Here is a 23,232-nt window from a genome sequence, read left to right on the forward strand (position 1 = left end):
TGCTTTGCATATACGTTACAAAATTATTGATGCATCGTTTCTATACAAACTTCTAAGAAATAAAATTGACTGCCCCAGTTTATTGAGCCAAATCAGATTTCGCGTGCCATATAGATATCCCCGTAACTGTATCACACCTTTTTACCCTCCAATACGACGAACTGTTCTTGGTTCTAATTCACCACTTCTTAAAATGTATAAAATTCTGAATGAGTGTAGTGATTTAATAGATATAAACTATGATAGCCTCAGTATATTCATGAAGAAAATCTCAGAACACTATATTAATTTAATTTAGGATCGCTTAGCTTATACAAACTTTACTTTTGTTTAGTCAATTTAGATTTATAAGCTAAATATTTACATATTTTTTTGTTTTCTCATAGATCTCAACGTAAAAAAAAAAAAAAATTTAGATGTAAGATACTATCACAGTTTTATTTTTTTTATTTTATTTTTTTTTCCAATTAATCCTTGTATTGTCATAACATGTAACCGTTTTCGCATGTGGTGTTAGCCTATAAGTAGTTATTACATTTATGTAAGTTATTTTGTAATCTTTTTTTCTGTATGTTTGCATTGATGTAAATAACTGTTGGCTGACCTTAAATAAATAAATAAATAAATAAATAAATAAATTATGTCAAAGTCTACAAATTGTAAATGTGGAATAGTTTAGCCTTTGTCTCTGCTTCAAGTTTCAACTGTTGTTGATGTGGTTGGTTTCGGAATTTACGTGAACTTTTCTTATTAGTATCTACCTATACCCATCGTGTTTTATGTGGAGAAACGCAAGCAGCACAGAACGTAAATAAAAAAATAAATCGCTGGTAAATTCTTCGAAGAGCCAGATACGTCTTGTTAGTTATCGCAACTATTAGCATTTTAAAACATGTGAACAATCCCGTTAAAATTAATAATTCAACAAATAAAACTAAAAAAAAACGCAATCATCTATTTTAAAATAATCATTCTTCAGAAATATTTTTAACATAAAACTCTATAGAACAATTTTAGCCATTTTTTACACAAAATACGTAATTTTAACACGTAAAACTAGAAATAATAAAAAAGTGTCGGAGTATGCACATTTATTACATATTTAAATTACTAATAACACAAACCAATAAATTGAGGCACATGGACATAAACAATAATATGTCGGAATGATAAATTGGAAAAGCCATCACATTAATGAGTATAGAGATCTCAGACATCGGCTTAACAAACCTTATGTGTATATAATAGAGTAAAGTCTACGATATACGCTATGTGATTGTAGACACAAGCATCATTATAAAAACCACAACAGCTGAGACATTATTAATTTATTTTAGCGGCGGTTGAAGTGCTCATCGGATTTTTACGTTTGGCGCAAGTTATTTTCATAGAGCTATTATTATTTTATTTTTTTAATAAAATGTTACCTGTAACATCTGATTATATTTTATAGTATAACACAGGCAGGGTTATCAGCTTAAATACAGATAATAAATGGATTTTATGATCTGATTAATAATTTTGAATAAATTCTGTAATTCGTCTATGATTAAACATTACTTAATGAAACGGAGTTAATTAAAATTATTATTTAAGAAAGGTTACGAAAGTCAGCGGTATGCAATGACCTATTATACTAGTAGACGCGGCATACGCCAACATCATTGCACTAAAAAACAGCGTAATTAATACATACCTACTTACTAACGCATTATCACCAATACAGTTGTTCTCTCTTTCACTCTCACGCACGAGACATAATACATGTCTCACTCATGTACTTCGTAATAACAACTGCCGATTAAAATACAAAAAGAAGGTCCAGCCACGACGCTGAATGGTGCGTGACTAAGTGAAACTCGGGCACTTACCTGAGTTTTTTCTTGCCAAAATAGAGAGCGGGTAACGTATCTAGCTCTTTTATATATCATAGGCGGTATGTCTTATTTAATACCAACAAACATATTTAACTGTAGCGACAACATATTTGTACGTATCAGCAATATTGTTACATAGATCGTTTTATTTTACTTATTTATATGTTAAGAATTAACATTGTAACAGCACGTAGATTAAAAAAGTTTGGAAAATCCAAAAGTGCACGCCTCATAATCTCATCCTTTACAATAAAATTGATTATTTATAAAGGTGTATATAATATAAGTATGTAGATACACTTGTTCTCATGTGCCAATGCTCTTGTACTGTCTCAAAACATTTGGAAAAGTAAAGAAAGCGGTACCGTAATAATTGAGCTATTTTTCTTGTGGCCCCACCTAGATGTGAAACTGCGCAGGTTTAAGGGACTGACTACCAACTTATTTTTTTAAACCTTGGCTTATAGTATAAAGAATCGAGTTTATAATGGTGAAATTTTGAGTACACTATAAATATAAAAAAAAAAAAATTAAAAAGAGTCGATATTTTTTTTTGTATATTTAATAACAATTAAACCACATCGAATCAGACCCTGAAAAATGAAAGGGTTCTATTCCTGAGCATACTCAAGCGTAAGAGAAAAAAAAAGACTCGATTAGTAAAGTATTTCGGTCGCTATCGTGTTAACAAGAAAATCCTCCGCACATACAGACACACGGACGTCCAAGACAGAACTTTTTTAAACTGTTTTTTAACTAGTTTAAATAAAAAAAATGACATCAAAAATATCATGAATGTTAAAAATAGTGTTTTTTCTTAATATGTGTGTGTATGTATTATCTTACAAGTGCAATGTATGATACATAAAGACATTTTAAGTTTGAAAAATCAGATGTTTTGCGCGAAGTGACAGTAGTACCCACCTCAACGCTTCGCTTATGAGGCGTGCAATAAGTCGGTCATTAAAGAGTTATTATGTAGACATTATAACACCTTGTCGTCGCTATTTTATTGCCACACACAAACTCTGGCAAATGACTAAGTTAATTTATTAATCATCTAACTATTTATTTAACGCACTAAATAGAAATCAAAGAAGAAAGTTGTATCTAAAACACTCAGAAACAAATCATAAATCCCAACGCGATATTTTTGTCGATATCACTTGAAGCAATAAGCTATCTGAACAAAAGACCGCTAAAACGTCGTCACTTGCGGACATCCATTGCTGAGTCAGCGTTCTGCTGTGTACAAAGCACTGCTGCGACGACAAACAGTAATGGGTACTATTGAAACTCCCTTGTTTTATCCCATGTAATTATCCAACAATGGTAAACATCTGGGTATTACGCTGATTTCATTCGAATTAAACAGGTCTTTATTTAATAAGTACTTACTACATGTTGTCTGAACCTAACCTCGTTTATTGACATAGCCGTATTAACAATAGGTAGTTTATTTTCTATGAGCATCCATAATAAATAGATATTACATTCTTTAATTAAATTAATGATTAATTAATTTCATCTGGTAGAACTTTTATTATCAATATAGGTTTAAACTTAAGATTTACTTATGTAGAGTTCGCAATATAAACTTTAAAACAAAGGTAGCTTTAGGAGGCTATCTTGAAGACTTAAAACAATATAATTGCAAAGGCTTTGGCTATCTGCAGATAAACAAATTGGCTGTATTGTTCCTAAAATAACGTTATTTTGAATGAATATTATTATTGAATTATGGTTAAAAGCTTGTATGTTCATAGAGTTTCATGTAGATTAATAATATTATTACACGTAGTATATTATTATTAGTCTGTGTTATTACTAGCGTTCCGCCAGCGGCTTTGTCTGCGCGATCAAAGGAAATTCCCACAGGAATAAGATGTTTCACCGTGGTAAGAAGTACCCCATATAACTCTCTAGCCTCCTCAATCTTTAGCTATAAAAATCATAACACAAAATCGCTCTTTTGCGATGTGAAAGACAAACAAACAAATAAGCACACTTTTGCATTATTAAAGAAGGTAAGGATTCTTAAACCTTTCTTATTTTAACGTACTAACTATATATGTTATTCGCTGGTTAATGTTGAATCTTTAACATTCGTTTTAATTTTATTCAAAATTACACTTAAGTAGATATAATATATATTATGCTTACTTATTTATTTATTTTAAACAATTAGATGATAAGTACGTGACTTATAAACTAATAGTACGGGAGCTAGCAACGTTTAAAAAAAAGTCATTTTAGTATAGTTGGGTTTTTGATATACTGTTTCTCTTGCTATTTCGGTTAGAGTCCGGGCTGTCTGGCTGGCCGCAGTGGTTGCGTTTATTAGTGCGCATCTTATCTGCACAGGAAAATATCCCTAATTTAAAGTCATTTTTAACGCGTAATTTTTAATCTTTTGCCTTTAGATAGATCCATCAGACATAATTTTTTTATTGCAAGACGTTTTTTTCGTTTCTTTAGAATGATACCTTTGTACGATGCATTTGTATATAACTTCTTAATCTCGTTACTACGCATATATTCAACAACCTAGTAACATTTATTACGGCTTATCCTGCAGACCACTTGAGGGGACAGCGCCCCTTACACATTTTACATTTTATTATACTCGTGATCGACGATGCTTTTGAGCATTCAAATCGTTTCTTACAAACTGTATGAATAGTTTGAACGGGCCTGACCATCTATTAATAGGTACCATGAATATTAGGGAATCATTTGCATATTCGTTTGTTCCAGTATTCTGAAGCTTACAATTATTATTTATGTATTATGGAGATAGATTCGCTCCATCTTAATTGAGACTTAAATATTACTGACGGAAATTAGATGTATAATAATTATTTATCTACTGTTAACCTCTGTCTGTTCCTTCAGGAATGATTTGCGTAATCCTGTATATATTTTACAAGCTGCTCCGCGCGGTTTCACCCCCGTGGCTCCACTCCTGTTGGTCGTAGCGTGATGATATATACCCTATAGCCTTTTTCAAATCGGACCAGTAGTTCCCGAGATTAGCGCGTTCAAACAAACAAACTCTTCAGCTTTATAATATTAGTATAGATGTATGTTTATTCACATATATCATTTGTACGTCAGAATATGCGTTATTGATTTACAATACATATAATTGATAGTCAAAGTCACAGTTTCCGAACAGCACGTACTGTGGCCGCAGCGTGTGGTTAACGACACATTAAGCTGATTTCACATTTCAAATATCCGTCATTTGTCGACATAGTTAAATTTGACTATAACAAAAAATTTCACAAACTATCCATTTTTTTTCTGTTTAAACGGAGAGTCAGTTAAATCATCTAAGTATATCATTGGAATAGAATATTTCAGAGGTTAGTAATGTAAATGTAAAATAAAAAGTATGAGAAAAGAGACAAAACATAATAATCATCAATAGTATCGTTTTATTAAATTGGTCTACGCTAACTGCTACGCGCTACGGATTGTCGTAGCTTGTAACAAATGTATGTAACCTCAGCTGTAAATGTAAAAAGCTGCTAACTTATTACTTATCATTCAGATAATAAATAAGTATATAAAGAACATATACGTACGGAAGTAATCAATTTAAACTACTTATATTACTTTTTATGAACCTCAACACCAATCAAATAACAAAATAGTTAAATCTTTCCACACTTCATTTATTTAGTGTAACATTATGTCTATATCTTTACAGTCCATCGAGCATTCCGTATAACAAGCGACATATCACGTATATGCAGTATCACGGATACAATAGAAATCTGATTTGGATTCATGTTTGATAAATTCATAAAGCTAAATGGTGAAATGTAATTCAATCTCTTGTAGAAATCGACTTCAATGGATTTCAAAAATATGTGACGTGTTTTTAAAGAGTTTCAAATGTTTAATTTTTTATTAAATTCCTGATATAGCATAAATTAGAAACAAATAAATAATGAATAAGTATTGAATGCATATGCCGGTGTTTTTTTTTAATAAATAAAATCAGTCTTATCCACTATGTATATCCTAAAAATATATATAGTAAATATTCTGGTGGAAAATTTAATAACTATGAGCTTTGTAATAAACGTAGGTACGATTTTAATTGCAAAATCAATATCTATTTGTCCCATATTGTATATTAAGTACAAAATTGGCTTGATGTAATCAACTGTATATCCAGTTAATTGAAATAGACATGCAATTAAATACACAAAGGATAATAGGGTAATAACAAGAGTATTGATAAAGGCAATCCGCGCCGAGCCGAGTCGAACAAAGTGGCCCATTACGGAACATCCCCTAATGGACGCAAAGTGGCCGATTACAATTACCGCAGAAAGTTCAGCTTTTACCATAATAATGGTGCGGTTTTGAGGGCCAGTTAGTCCGACATGCTTCTGATGAATATACGATTTATACCCTAAATAGTTCCTTAGAGTGTTGTTTTTAAAATTCTTACAAAAGAATAAACTAAAAGTATAAAGTAAAAGTGTTTCATGAAATACTAAAAATACTGTCACAAAATATCAACAAGACTTCCTTAAGCAGATTCATAATTTGTGACAGGAACAAAATCTTGCGACAAAAAGAATGCAAATTTTATCATGTAGCCAAAGTTTACATAATGACGGGAGACATAATCGCGACGACAGCAATTTTCCGACCGAGAGATTTAGAAATGTAGATAACACGAATTCCTAAAATTTCGTTAATATTATGTAGGTCTTGTCATTACTTAATTCAAGGTCAGAATAAAAGAATAGACAGAAATTTTAAGAAATTATATCTCACAAAAATTTCGAGTAATCAAGGAGAAAAGGATTTAGTAGGGATGTTCGCAAATATATACCTAAGTATGCATAAAATAGCTCGCTGTAAAGTCTTCATTAGATGGATATCTGGGGGCACGGTAGTGCCCCCGCCAAGACGAGCCAAGTGAAAGAGAAGCGGACGGGCACTACCTACCTTTTCTCGAAGCGCTTCGACGTTTTTTTTTAATTTAAATTTTACCGGTAGTATATTAAAAAAGTTATACAATGGATTAATGCTCCCTTCTCTTTTTTCTTGATAAGTAATTCCTTCGCGCGGAAAATCGCAAAAGGGTTTTAAAGTGCTACGGATAAAGGGGGGTGGGGTGTGGATTAAAAGTGGGGAAGGGAGGAACAAGCTCGTTAGCGACAATTTTTCTCAAAGCCCTCCCGAGGGAATTGTGACAATTCCGATTGTGACGAATTACGTCGGCAACGTTGTGCGTACTTTTTATTGAAATTTAAAAGGAAATCCCGAAGCAAGTGATGTACACAGTACACACAGCCTTCGTGTTAATAATTAACGCATGCCTGCGGCGTCGCATACGTGGCATAGGTATTCAATTTTAGATAACATAATAATATATTGAACAAGCGATGTGGTTATAATTAAACAGAGCGGGTCGTGCCCGAAATACTGTAATAACCATATTTCCAAAGAATTTATTTCGAAATACAACCATATGAAATATTTCACGAAAATTTCCGAGAAATGCATTTACGTACGTGAAGTTCATTAAAATAAACGGTTTCTTTGGTCGGAATTCCAATTTTATTGTACACATAATATTATGTCATTTTATACCTGAAATATTACAAAATATAATATGTAATGTAACTTAAATTTTTTTTATCTAAAAGTAAAACTCAAACTACAAAGTTTCATATATTTTTTTTAGCTTGCGGCTCGCATCGCGTTATATTCGCCTTAGGCCCGATTTTTCAATCCTTAGTTAAAAGTTACCCGTCCAATAAAGTACCTATTACACGATAATATTAAAATGTTACCTATAAACTGTCAAATAAATTCAAGAAGAAAATATAATTGAAATGGTAGTTTAATACGATATTCGACGAATAAGTTTTAACCAACGATGGAAAAATCAGCCCTTAAAGTGGAAAATATATTATCAGCCACTAGCCGATTTACTAATGACCGTAATAATAGATGACCAATATTATTAACGTTAATATTAATAAGTACTTATACTTGATATAGAATCTAATTTGTAGTAGAAATTAAAAGGCTGTTATCTAGCACGGTAGCAGCAATTTAATCAAAGTCCACTGAAGTGATTGTATTAAAAAGTAATTTGTTTTACTTCGCGCGGAAGGCGTGGCATGCTGTTAATTACAGGACTAATTAAAAACGTCGATTCCCGTAATTAATCTCTTCGTCGATGTGGATTTCCTTGGAAATTACAGCTGAATCTTAATAAGTTTTTAGGAAGTCAATAATATCAGACTATGTATGTATTGCCACTTTCAAATTCTATTGATTACAGGGAATATCTGAAAATTTTATTTAAATAATAGGTATATAGAGTTATATATTGTATATACTCAAATACGAATCAAAGCAGTCTGAGAAATATAGGATATAATATTATGAGTTTGACTTGCGCACCAATCGTATGAGAGCTTAAGTATGAGAGATCGAGTGTCCAAAAGGTATTTTGTTTTTTGTGTTCAATTTATAAGTTAGTTAAGAAATGAATAAGAAAAATATGGTCAGAGTTTGTTATGTGTGTTATTTTGAGTCCTTTTAAAAGAAGTCTAATTGAATAAATAAATGTTTGAGTTTGAGTTTGAAAACGTCGGATTTGTTAAAAATAATTGGAAATATTGTTAGAGGACACTTCACACATAAGTTTATTAAAATGATATTATATATATAATTAGCAGATCTATTCCCACCTAAACATAGACACAATTATACACGATTCGTATTCTAACCAGAAATTTGAGCAATCAACCTTACAAATGAATAGGTAAGTATTGACGTTCATTTTAAGGAAGCAGCGCGGATAAAAGGCGACAAATTGACAGTAAATTGATTGAGAGTCGCCACTCGTCGCCCCGGCGGGCTACAGATCTAATTACAAGTTCATCTCAACACCGGTGGGAGTGTGATATCGCCTTTCCTTATCTACACTTCAAATTTTAGAGCAAAAAGCTATATTGGGTATTATGAAACGTGCAGTTTGGCTAATAATCTAAATTTAACTGTGGAAGATAAATTCTGTGAAAAAGCATGAAAGTAATTAGCCGAATAAAGCTATATGAATAAGGAAATGTGTTTTTTTATTCATTTTGCGTCAGTTATTAGTATAGTGTACTATTATTTAATGAGTGTGTGTTTTCATACAATGCAGCCGGTTATTATAATACGAGCACCTCATTTGACATAATGATTGGCACGAAAGCGTAGGTCAAGTAGTTTTAGTTTACGAAAAAGTTTACATCTGGCAGGTAATTTATCACTGTACATGTGTACATGCTTATTGATAGGTATACTAGATGGAGATACATGACTTCACCTCGCTTTAATTAATTCTGGTTATTGGAACATATTTTTATTTAATATTATATTTGCACACGTTAGGTTTATCTAAACATCGAATGTCAATTCAATTTGAAGGTAAATCCTCTGAACGAAACATCGTCTGTCTATCACAGCTGATTTTATGTTATCACATTGAAATTTAACGTATTCAACTCGTCACAGTATACAAAATAGGTATACATGCTAGCAATACCATATTATTCACATAATATTCAGCGTGCCCTACCTTGTTTCTATATAAAATTGGAAAGCTTTATATTCATATAATATATTATTCAAAATTTAATAGTTATAGAAAATGCACACAGGTTTAAAATCACAATAACAGTGAATACATAGAGGCCTTTGCCGCAGCTCGGCCATCAAATATGAAAAACCAGCGCGGACCAAAACGGGTAGCACTATAGGACCATATTTAATAACCCTGCATGTTACGTACATTTTCATATTTTACATTTAAAAGTACATTGCGTCACTATATAGTTACTATGTTTGCTCTTCTGGGTTGAATAAAAACATAAATGATTATATTATGTAGATTGTTGAACTGACTCAACGAAAATTATAAGAATAATACACACGGAGTCCCCGTAGTAGGTAGTTTATAGTATCATCACAATCACACCTGTAAAGTTTATATACAAACTTGAATACAGAATCATTTAGCTACACATTTATATAAAGTACTTGCATCCACATTGTATGAAAGACCTTCACTCCCACGAACAACTTAATCCTATCAAACGCATTGACTTTTCACAGTACTTAAATCCTTAAGCTAAATTATGATGTACACAGCAAGGGTAATTTTCTCTCATACACTCGCCACTTTATAGTTCATTTTGAATTTTCTACCACGCTAATGTAACAGTGGACGATGTGCGCATTTTGAATATAAATTTCCTTGTGTAATGCAAATTTCCGCAAGATTTATAGACGAACAGCAGTAGTTAGATACGCTCCAAATGCTCTAGTCAAATGCACAAGCGTGACTTTTGTTATGTTCTAGCTTAAAATTAATCAAAACCAACACAAAGCTTTTATCGGAGTATGTGGCGACTAAATTTTGGAAGGATAGGTACACTCTCAGAATAGAAATTCCACATGATTGTAATAATTTTTATGATATTGTTATGTCTTTATGTTTCTTATAAAAATAACCTGATACCTAATATAAAAAACTTATACACCTTACAAAGTATAAGTATATTGTTGTTGCGTTAACAATAAATCTATACTTAATGTTAAAAATGTGAAACTTTGGATTGATAGCTGATGTGTTCAGAACTACTAGTATTTGATCATGGTTTTGAACGTACCAGCGTGTGATCGTAACAATTAATAGATTACAAAATCATCAATTTTCTTAGATGAGGTTTGTACTGCAGGCACTTTACTAATAGGGAATTAGATTCTATCTGTAATAACCTGATACATGTTCCACTTGAAAGTTCTAAGTGTATGCGGAGATGCATTCAGTGAGGCGTCGCATTTCACAAGTCGGCTAATCCTTGGAGCGGCAACGATAGTGCATTCTCAAGTTTTAAATAGATTAAATCGTGCGAGTTCCGGAATTTGCGCCATGTTGAAGTGGGGCTTATTACTTTTAGTGTTACGTTTATTCACTCAATAGCGCAGTTATTTTATGCATTCACTTTCCTTCATGCTACTTGATAATTTTATCAATTGTAGATACAATTTGGCATGAGATTTTAGTGCCTATGGAGTTAATTTTTGGAAATCTTAAAGAACTTAGACTCAAACTTAAGGTTTTTTGCCTGCAATGTAATATAGATATAATATTTCTAAATATTATGAATTAAAATATCAATCTCTAGTAAGAGAGTTTAGTATATAAGGAAAGTGAAGATAAACTATTGTTAAGATTTATGAGTGAACAATTGTGTGAATGTGGGATACAGATATGATTAAAAATTACCTCGCAGTGTATTATCTATGTCTACTTTGAATAATATTATTACCATTTTCCCTTAAAAAATATTAACACAATATTGATGGGCGTACAAGATTTTTGTTTTTATTTAAATGAAGAGTATGAAAAAATACATTAAGAAAGTAAATCAAAATAAAAAGCATCGTTCCCGCTACCTTAAACACGCTTTATCCAATCTCAAATTACATCTTCATAAGTACCTCGTTAGAGAAAAAATAACGAAGTACATTACAGCGAAGTGCTTATTTTACCGCTATTTGATATTCCATTTCAATACAATCCCGATAAGACGAGCCATGTCGTCAACAGGATCAGAAATTTAAATGAGACACAAATTCACATTGACTTTTGTTTCATTGAACTTCATGCTTATACAAAACCTTAGTAGAATATATTGTTATCAATTGTTAACATAGAGATAAGATGTATAAATATATAAGTATCGTAATTATAGCTGATACCAAAACATATATTATCTTGTTCTATACGTTCGTATATTTTCAGTACAAGCTATTGAATAATATCTAGACTTCTTATAAGAATATAAATTAAATATGATCAAAGTCATCGTCGTATATATTTTCAAATATTATGCCTTATTATTATATTATTGGAAACACGGTTTGCCTAATAATAAGTTTCAGATTTGGTAAAGTTGTACTAAAAAATATTTAGCGTCGCTTGGGGAGATGCCGAGATATACATATAAAGAACAGAAGAACGTTTGTCGAAATCAACATGTCAAAGGGCTTTACATTCGACCTTTATCATATTGAATAAATAATTATTACTGGCACGTTGAACAAAAACAAATAATTAATTATGAAACGTCATTAAATAGCTACGACCGTTCAACAATACATAACAAAGGAACGATTCAATCAGAGAGGAGTTTGAAAACATTTTCGTCCTCCGAACCTTTTATGTAAACGATGCTGAGTGTCGTGTTTAATGTCCACTCAATTTGATTGTTTTTCATTTGACCTAAATCTCTTTGGAAAATAAATTTAAATTGTTCAGTGATTGCGATTTAATTATATTCGATTGTAGTCTGTGTGCTGTGTAAAGTTGGAGTGCTTTTTGATATAGTTGATACTTTAAATAGATTGATACTTTTAAAAGCTTTTAAATTTAGTCATAAGTTTACCACTTTACCAAAAAGTATAGACTGTCTTCTTCCTTTATTGTATTACAATTCTGAGAAATGAAAATATATTTTCCTATTTTAGGAGTAGAGTAATGTGAAGATCCCTTTATTATCAATGGGGATTAGTTTTGAAGATACGCACAGTTATTCATCTTATAAATGTGTTGAGAAAATTATACCATATTCTTGGGTTAATACAGAATAGTATGTTAACCAGATTTGTATTATAAAATGAATTAAATCAAAAGGTACCTAGTAATAGAGGGTACACACCACACATAGCGTTATCAACTCAACCCAAAAGTTCGAACCCACCGTTATACTGATAATACTTTGAGGGATTATTTTCTGTCAAACTGGATTTCAGGGATGGAATTTGCATACGAACATCCTATATATGGTAATGTACTTCAACTTTGTAAATCGAAAAATAGGAAAATAAACTTGATTTCAGGTCTCTTAAGGCCTTTGGTATTTATAATACTTTTCGTAAACATATAATCATAATATAGGTATGTAGATCAAATGAAACAAAAATAAAGCACCTAAGCTGGCTTATATAACTTAATATAGCAACGAAACAATTTTTACAAATTACATTCATTCGTACATATAGGTACATACATAATTTAGCGCAGTATAAAGAAGTTCCAAGAAATATGTACCCTGAATACTTTTTATTAAGTAATTGTATAAAAACAAGCAAGCATCTCGACCTTTTAAGACGTATCATCTTCATCCAAACATGGAGGATAAAGCTAGATTTCAAATAAGGATTAACTAAGTGATTTTAGTGAACTACCTACACATTTACTAATTTTCAAACTTTTCACTCAACTATATAACGGATACGTATATGAGTACAGTAACAACGGGTTTCAACGCAGTATCCCCATAACACTGCAGTGCGCCATTTGTAAAACAATTTTACTGCCTCCCACATGTTGCAGTTAATGTGATTCTGGTGTAATGGTGCTCTCGGAATACTTAGCTTTGAATACACGAGCACTGCACGTATATCCCTTTATGGATATAGCGTTCAGCACGTTTTGTGTTATCTGTATATTTACTTAAAATATAATATCAAATGACTCTTGTTCTTTATAAAGTAAGAATAGGAACGTACTGAAAAATAAAAATTACTTCCAGAAACAGTCACTTTTTCACTTCAAAACTAACTTAACAAAGACTTGCAAAAAGTATTAAGTTTGTAATAGGTAAATATGATCGAGTTTATTGTTGTCAATAGATTGATTCCAATATTAGACCTATAAGAATTGACTGGAATGTAGTTAATTTTATCATATGAGGGAAGTATGTACTATATTCCAATATTAATACTACATATAATATCGTATTATAGAAAACATTTAATTTCCAAACAGAACACACAACCAATTGTATTAGATTGAAATAATACGATTGATATAAAGCCTGTATTAACTGTCAGAAGCACTTTGAACCGATATTAAGTAGTTTATTGGATATCTCTTTGATCGGATTAACCAGATCCCTAATTAGTTTCTGACGGCTATTCGTCTTGTCTAAAACCAATTAATCCTACATTTATCCGTCGAGTATAAAAGGGAAATAAATAGTTCTTTCGAATTATTACTTTTCGATATAAAAAGGTTTTTATTAAGAGACTCTTTGTGTATTGAGAATTTATAAAGAAAATCTTTTCAATAATAAATGGATAAATAATTATCTGTCTAAGTACTACTATATCTTTTAGTAGGTAGGTAGATACTATGTAATGTTAAAAATTAATAATTTGAAGAGATTCAGCGAATACATTATGTTGCGACCGTCTTTCGTATATAAAAATGGTAAATATTTATATACGTTTTTCTAACGAGGAATAATTTTAATGACAAGAAAATAGCTATTCTCAGTAAAGGATAATACGTTTATTTTAGGATTGGAGTAAATAAAACACAAGATAATATAAATAGATAATATAATTGTAAAAATTTGTTGTATACATATTAATATGTATAACAGAATTCACTAAGTTGACTAGATATTAACTAAGTATTTGGCAGTGTAATTCCTCAACTCCCCGAGTCTTGCGAGCAACCTGCTAACAAATTACCAAAACTTTAAACTAAACATTGAACGAGACAAAATTTATACAACGTATAGAAAATTTAATTTAACAATCTATATGGACCAGTTTCACAACTTGCTGATAGAGTCTCAAGTCTCATTATTATTACATTATTTGTCATTCTAACTGACAGATAAGGTAAACGGAGAGTTGTGAAATTGGCTTTACTACATATGTGTCAAAATCGTATCGTAATATTTAATTAGAGATCTTCTCTATGAAATTAATTTTAGTCAAGTTTCATTTCAATAACATTTACATTTACATAATATTATTTTATAGTGAAATTGTCAAAAATATAGTATTATTTAATTGTGTTCTTTAGCTATATATTGCACAAAAATAAGAGCAGTGTTTTAATTTTGATCCTTACCATGGTCTGGGCAATAGTGTCGACGACGTCTTCGTCTTCGTTGAGCTTCATACGCGTCGAGACACGTTTCTTCTGCAACATATATATTATGCTTATAGTAACAATGACATTGATAATCATCTTTGTTCTGTTCAGTATGCCAATTATATTAGATATGACTTTGAAGTTATCAGAGGGCATTAATACTTTTATTATGTGCCTTTTAAGTTTTGCAATTTCTATATAATATGGAAAAATCGTTTTAATCTTTGTGTGTTTACTTATATGAGACAAGTTTCTGGTAGTGTGCTAAAATTCGGTGCTCCTTACATTTAGCTGTGAAATAAATCCACGGTTGGTGCGGTTAGCAGGTGTAGCGCATAGTTGATGTAGCACGACGCGGACGTGATAGCGCATTGTATCACCCCGAGCTTATTTTGGTGTACTTTAAACGTTAGGGATTTAGTATGATAGAGTTAGCACGATGTCTTAAAGCAGTTTTAATTCCAGAGTGGAAAAATGATACAGCTATTGATATAGGCTAGGAATGTGAGTGGAAGTGTGGTACAGCGTCAGCACTGTTGGCGTATGCACTTTAGATATATTTTGTGTGTGTGTTTTTGTGTCGGTGTCAGTGCAAGTGTAGCATTTTGTTAACGCATTTCATAAGTGCGCGTATGTTTAGCACATAGTGGCATGTTACGTCCTTAAATGAATATGTTTTTTTGTGTGTGTGTGTCTACATGTATGTCTCCGTGCGTACGTATGCAACTTGAGCCCTCGCAGCTTTCACCACGAACTTCGCGTGCGGACTTATTGCGTTTACATCTGTATATTATACAAGATGTGTGTGTGTGTGTACGCTCACCGTACACGTTGTACGGCACGGCCCGCGAACGTCGCGTACGGACTTATTTCGTACACGTTTGTTTGTACAACGTTTGTTTGTACACGACACACGTTTGTTGTTAAATGAAGTGTAGTTATAAGTATTTTCCCTTCAGTGTTCTTGTGTTTTTTTATCACGTATAATTAATAATTTTTGTAATGTGTTTATAATATTTTTTGTACTGTATAGCATTGTGATGCTTTGGCATGTCTGTAAGCCACATGTTCTATAATTAAATAAATAAATAAGTACAAGCTGTGTATGTGTGTACACTGACCGTCCACGCTGTGCGGTGGCGGCGCGTCGTCGTCGTGTCGCGCGAGCGCACGCAGCTGCAGCGTGTAAGCGCGCGAGCCCGGCCCCACGCCCTCACCGCCCGCGAACGTTGCGTACGGACTTATTTCGTATACGTCTGTTTTGTACAATATATTTGTATGACGTGCTAAAGTTGGAAACCTTTACGGATAAGTAATCAAAGTTTCCTCTATGCTCTATAAAGTTCTGACGGATATTATAAACAAGGAAATAAGATAGCGGGAAAAATACATTATGATAAGTATCTTCGAGTAAATCTTGTATGAATGTAACTGCATAAAATTAATAAAACTTTTATGTATGTTTCATTCAAAAACTTCAATCAAGACGAGCATAATCTACTATTTTATCATATTTAAATATTCATCAATCATTTCATAGAAATATTTAATTTATGCATTTAAACGAATAGTAAACAAAAACATTTCCGCGAGACAATTAGAAGGTTGACAAACCTGGAGGGTCTGGCGGCAGTTTGGGCGTGGAGTGCGGCGGCCGGTACGTCCCGCACACGGCCTTGTCAGCACTCGTCGTCACTCGAGGCACGGCCACGTCTGACCTACATGTATATTCATTTTTTAACTTTTTTTTTCATATTTGTAAACATTGAGATGTTTCTCGACATATTTTAAATATTATATAATTTAGACTGATAAAATCTATAAATTATTGTAGACATAAAAAAATGCAATCTAGGAAAAAGGAAAACATCAATTTAATAATAAAATATCATCATCTATTATTTAATATACTTATTATATTTATAGTTCTGTTAGGTAAACATTGTTTCATTGTTTTTAACAATTTACTTTTTTATCCGATCATCATCATCAGCCCATATACGTTCCCATTGCTGGGACACGGGCCTCCTATGAGGGTACAGGCCATAATCCACCACGCTGGCCAAGTGCGGGTTGCCGGATGACACATGTCGTCGAACTTTTTAATTCTTCGACATGTCGGTTTCCTCACGATGTTTTACTTCACCGTTCGAGCAGTGGTGATGTTACAACATGCGTAGATAAATTGAAAAATCAATTTATTTCCTGCGCGCTCGCCTGGTCTCGAACCCCGGACTTATCGATTCGAAGTCCGAGGTCTCACCACTGAGCCACCACTGCTCTTATTATCCGATATTTAATAAAAATAGTAATATAGTTTCAATACGAGTATTTTTTCCTAGAATTTCATCTAGGTTTTAATAACGATATGTGACGCGTATAACGAACTTTACTCCAGTATCATCACATACCTCACGCCCTCGTTAAAATAAATGTCTCCTACATAGAGCTATCTGAAAAATCCCGAACGGATACAGAGGTGAAAAGGGTCAATGAAATCACATAGAATTGTTGATATGAGGGTCTCCTGTCAGCTCCTCGTCATTTGCAGACTCGTATTTCATTAAGCCCATATAATGCGACGTATTCTGTTTTAATCACTGATGAGTAAAAGATAAGTACTAAGTATAGGTACCCCAGGTCCGACTAAATATTTTTGTATTTTCAATAATATTGTAGACATAGTTACGAAAAATATTTTCCACAGAATAATTCCAAAATAAACAAATCAAAGCAATTATTCATTCACTGTATTGGTTTTCTCCACAGGTTTTCTCGTAATAGGTAGGTACTTTGAAGTCATAAATAATAAGTATTGCAAAGAGACCAAAAGTCGTCATGACAACGTCAAAGGCTCCAACGACTCTCAAATATAGAGCAGCTATAGCTTTATCTATACGAGTAGAATCTACGAGAACATTATTAGAAATATTGGATAGAAAATGTACCGTCACTTTGTAATGGAAATTCTTGTTCATTATTATTTAAAGTAATTTAAATATTTTATTTTTCGTTCGTTCATTATTACGAAGTTATAACGTTTTAATTTACGATCGTGTTTGATAAATTATCGTGAGTAAAGTTTTTGTTTAATATTAGTTATTATGAAACAACATGATGAATAATTTATTGAACATCAGTATTTATTAAATATGGAAATGGGTCAATTATTATTCACGAATGTATGAAGATTAAAAGTAGATAACTAGGTTAATAAGCTCTTCTAGATGCTAACCGTGATTTTTAGAAAAAAAAATGTATTCACGACTACCCAAATTCCTTAGCTATTAAAATAAATGAAGGATTATTGTTAGTATAGGTAGTTAGGTATTATGGTAAATGTTATGAATTTTTATCCTTTACTGATCTTCACCTGCATTGAACATAGATATCTAATTATCATATTATTATAGCGTCTTTTAATTGCGTTTTTCTTCCAATATTTAATAGGTTTATTAAAAAAGTTAAGTAAAAATAATGTTTTGTTAATATTATTATCTAAGAATTTACAGTTCAGGAAATCCGACTATTGTAAATTTATATTCCAAATGGTCTTGTTATGTATCAGAGTATGAATAATTTGCATAAATTGCTACCTAGTTTTAGTGTAAGAAGATTATTCAACCTTCAAAATATCGATTTTCTCTGTGTTCCTTGACTAGATTTAGTTTAGTAGGATACTTCCAGTTAATGTGTGAGGTTTTAGTTTTGTGTGAAGTAATGGATAGATATATAGACATATTCTTGGAATGCGAAAATAGAAAGTTCCGTGATCCTTGTGTTGTGACTACATATTTTCAAATGATCCCCTTTTTACGTAAGTACTTACATAAACATATTCAACTTCTTGCGCCCAATTCTTGTTTCTATAACTATCAGGTAGCTTAATGAAGAATAAAAAAATGCTATTATATTTTTGTAGGATGATGGTCTTACCACGTCTCACACTAAACGCATGCATTTGTAAATCGATTACTTGCGCGAATAATACCTACACGAGATGGGCCGCCATAGGGTCGTAGCGGTGCATTGGCGACAGTTTATCGGTATACCTAATGTTTGTTGGATTAAACAATGGCAATTCCTTCCACCGCGGCAATATAGCGAGTATAGTGAGTGCCAGCGGCAGTTACCCCGCGGTAGCTGGAAAGGGCGCGTCCACATCTTCTAAAATTGTTTCTACTGGACATCGCTTCACTTGATCACTTAGACTGACCGGTTGGCTTGGTTGGTAGAAGCCCTGCCTTCTAGCCAGAGATCGTGGGTTCCATTCCCACCCGGGGCAAATATTTGTGTGATGAACATAGATGTTTGCGCTGTGTCTGGGTGTTAATTATCTATATAAGTATTTATTTAAAATCCATACTAATATTATAAATGCGAAAGTAACTCTGTCTGTCTGTCTGTCTGTTACTCAATCACGCCTTAACTACTGAACCAATTTGCATGAAATTTGGTATAGAGATATTTTGATACCCGAGAAAGGACATAGGATAGGTTTTATCCCGGAAATCCCACGGGAACGGGAACTATGCGGGTTTTCTTTGACTGCGCGGGCGATGCCGCGGGCGGAAAGCTAGTTATATATAAATTATATATGTATGTTTATCAGCCATCTGGTTTCCATAACACAAGCGAAAGGATGGGAACAGGTCGTGCCGTGTGTGAAAATTGTCCTGAAATATTTATTTACTAACCTCTTCCGTCTCAACAGTATAGCGAGTATAGTTAGTGCAGCCAGTGACAGCGCGGCACATAATGCGAGCAGTAGCGCTAGTTCCCCAGCTGTAGCGGGAAAGGGGGCGTCCACTTCCTCTGCGAAGCCCCCGTCAGCGGGCCCGCTTGAAAACTCGTATACTTCGCGCGTCCAGCCCGCTTCGTTGGACGCGCGAGCCGCCACGCGGTACCGAGACCCGGGGGTTAGACCTACACATGGATGATAAACAACTAAACTCACATTCAAACATTGCTTGAAGCAAAACTGCGTATGCGTATTCTAAGCAAGTTTAATTTCTATGAATGACGCTCGGAAATTTTAACGATCTTTTGATAGGCAATTGTGATTTGAGTTGTTTATAATGCTTGAGGACGATATTTGTTAAGGTCTTGAAAAACTGTTGTGAAGAGATACTGTGACAACCTTTTTTGATGATAAGAAATGAATACATTTAGATGACGTATTGAAAAGAAAATAATTAATATAATGAACAAAATTTGACGTGTTTTATTTCATGTTTTTGTGCATGTAAATATTATTAAAAACGAAAAATGGAAAATTATATTATAAAAAATGTAGTGACGAGATAGTAGACTAAATAAAATACTATATACTTACTATAGTTCCAAAAAATAATTAAATCTCTAATTATACCCAAGTGGGCTATACAAACATTATTTACAATATCTATTTATTCTTTAAACACAATTTACAAATATAAAAAAATTACGAAAAAAATAAAAAACTTACCACCCAAAATAACCTCCCCACCAACGGGCACGTCCCTCGCGCCCGTGACCCCCGAGCCCGCCCACTCGAGCTTCAAGGCCACGGGGCCGCAACCCCCATCCGACCACATACTAGTGTCGAACCGTGCGTGTGTCGCATTGGCTCTAATCCAGCGACTATCTGGAGGTGCTACTGGCGGACCCCCAGATGTTCGTATAGATATCTCAGTACCGGGGGGTCCGCCGGCGGAACCGTACGCGCGGTACGCTGAGCCACAGCGTAAGCCCGTGAGGGTTACGGGCCCCGGAGTGGCTGATTGTATCCGCCATTCTCCCTAGAAATTGACATTGTTTGTGCTCTTTCATAAAGACATAATACATGATTCAAACACTTGTCATTAAGAAGTTGATGTATTTTTTAACGAACTAAGACTAGTCTGCAAATACCAAGAAGCTTATATCCTCTAATACACTGGAGATTGCACTATGACCATTAACTTGAAACAAGAAACTATGACATTCAATGACGTCAGTCATGTTATTTGTCTCTTTCTGTCGAGTGACCACGCTGGTTTGTAAATTCAGGATTTTTCAAAATAGAAAAAACTAAAAATCATGGTCTATAAATAATAACGACATATATTTTTAACAGTATTTATATTATAATATTATGGTCATACTTTATAGGTAGGTACATACAATTTTAATTGGTATAGAATGATAGTTATAAATAACTTTTGGCTACAAAGCTTGGATATGAACCGATATATAGCATTAACATCCTTTGTAAATAGAGGAAAGTTGTGTTTTGCATCAGATGCTGTTTACCAAATTGTTAGCTACTCAGATCTTCTTTTTAAACGCGTTGCTTCGACGGGTCAATTTCAAGCCAGAATCATCAAAGAAAAACTGTTTATAGCAGCCTTGCACAAATTTCAGCTAACTTTACAAAGTTTATTTTTCAAAAGGTATTTTTTTCTGGGTCGTAATCCTCAGTAACCTTGATGGGCACATATATTTCTTTTTATTTTACTTTTTGGAAAGCTGAAATACGTAAAACAAAAAAATATGAGGTAAGTTAAAAAAGTATAAATTTCAATGTAAAAACGAACAATCTTATAACTATATGTGAGTGCAATACCGATGTCATGTGTTGTTTCATTACTAGTAACAATCTTTAAAATGGTGTTCTAAATTTTCATCATAATATTGTTATTATAGGTAAACCAGAATCTGATGGCAATTAGGGAAATCAAAATTTTGAGTGTGCAACCCTAGGGAAAATGGACTGAACGATCTTGATACTGCCTATTTTTTATTTTGTCCTCAACATCATTAGTCACATTACATAAGTGAACAATACTGTACTTAATAATGAGATATCCACTTAATATTATGTAGGTACATACTTACATGTATAATATACATATTACTTTTATCTATGTAATGTATTTTATTAATATATTATTATTTACACATACCTATATTTGTTCATTAATTATCATTATGCCATGTAAAAATATGGATGTAATGATAATGCAGATCAAAACTAGATAATGCTAATATTTTTTTATAAAATAAATAAAAACTATGTTTATTTTCGTAAGTATTAACAGATACACTCAATATAAAATTGACTTGGACAGCTTGGACTTGACGAATAGCCGTATTGGAAACTCCTGTAATAAGTTTTAATAAAATTATATTGTAATCAACAAACAATATTATAGCTACCTACTTATAATATTTTTAATTTTAACTATCAAAACGGGTAAGTCCAATTTACCAATAAAATATTCAAAATTGAAAATTGTAATGTGTTTGACCCTTCTTCATCGAATGTTTTTCTATACACATAATAAACAACACCTGTTGCTTGTGATCGCAGCGGCTTTTTCGACATTTTCGAAGATTTTTAGACAAAATCCTAAAAATTATTAATAAATTCCAAAGAAGACAAATAATTTGACAACCAATTTGATAGTTGTCAAATAAAATTGCCATATGAAAATCTTTTATTTCTTAATTATAAATATGCCATGAGATTCTGGTAGACCTATACAATATATTCTCTTCGCTATCCATAAAAACTCGTCATCATGGTTACCTTACTTGTTAAATCTGTTTATTGAAAACTTGTTGAAAAATGATAAAGTATTAGGGAAATAACAAATTTAACATGACTGCTCACTAAAATGATGCTAAATTAGACAATTTTTGCCATTGAAATGATTCTAAACAGGTAAATGCAGGAGTACTGAGGAATATTGTAAATAACGTAAATATACACTTGCCTGTGAAATTCTATGCCAGAATTTGGTGTCCAAACACTTCTGCAATTTTGCACAATACAATGCATTCTTTATATTCGGAAAATATTCATTAAATAAGCAACAATATTAACTTAAATATTCGAAGCGACGCAATTTTTTTGACACACATGCCATATTGACAAAGTGAGAGTTGCTACAATTTTATTATGGTGACTACCCATAATCAGGGAGTATCGCTTTTTAATAATTGGTTCAGATACTTAGTTTATTTAGCATAAATAATAATTGTCTCATCCAACAATGCTTCTGAATGACGTTGTTGGCAATTTATCAACAAACTCATGTACAAAAACTAACCTTTTGCACAGAATATTACAGCATACATAGTAGCCTTGGGAAAACTTCGTATTAACAGTGGCAATACCAAGTTAGGTGTGAAAGTGATAAAAAACATGAACTGGGCAATATTTTCTTGTTACACGTCAATGTTCATACCGAAATCTCCAGTGTATTAGATATAAGCTTCTTGAAATGAAATGAAATGAAATGAAATGAAATGAAATGAAATGAAATGAAATGAAATGAAAATTTATTTGTATGAATTGTGGTTACAAAGTTATAATAAATTTTTCGTCCGCACAATTCG

At 32.5% G+C, this 23,232-nt stretch overlaps 1 protein-coding gene across 1 annotated transcript in view; it reads right to left on the reverse strand.

The window, feature by feature from the left end:
* Positions 1–14,304: 14,304 nt before the first annotated feature.
* Positions 14,305–23,232, reverse strand: part of LOC123695851 (Down syndrome cell adhesion molecule-like protein Dscam2) — a 41,996-nt gene continuing 33,068 nt past the window's right edge. Inside the window, exons 29-34 of the mRNA XM_045641795.1 lie at positions 20,336–20,648; positions 19,566–19,794; positions 16,483–16,586; positions 15,990–16,124; positions 14,845–14,916; positions 14,305–14,441 (exon numbers count right to left, since the gene is read on the reverse strand). Coding sequence (XP_045497751.1) covers positions 14,416–14,441; positions 14,845–14,916; positions 15,990–16,124; positions 16,483–16,586; positions 19,566–19,794; positions 20,336–20,648 — 879 coding nt within the window. The 3' untranslated portion in view covers positions 14,305–14,415. The remainder of the gene's footprint in view (positions 14,442–14,844; positions 14,917–15,989; positions 16,125–16,482; positions 16,587–19,565; positions 19,795–20,335; positions 20,649–23,232) is intronic.

Source organism: Colias croceus, chromosome 11 (assembly GCF_905220415.1).
Source record: "Colias croceus chromosome 11, ilColCroc2.1".
In the NCBI taxonomy this organism is placed as follows: domain Eukaryota; kingdom Metazoa; phylum Arthropoda; class Insecta; order Lepidoptera; family Pieridae; genus Colias; species Colias croceus.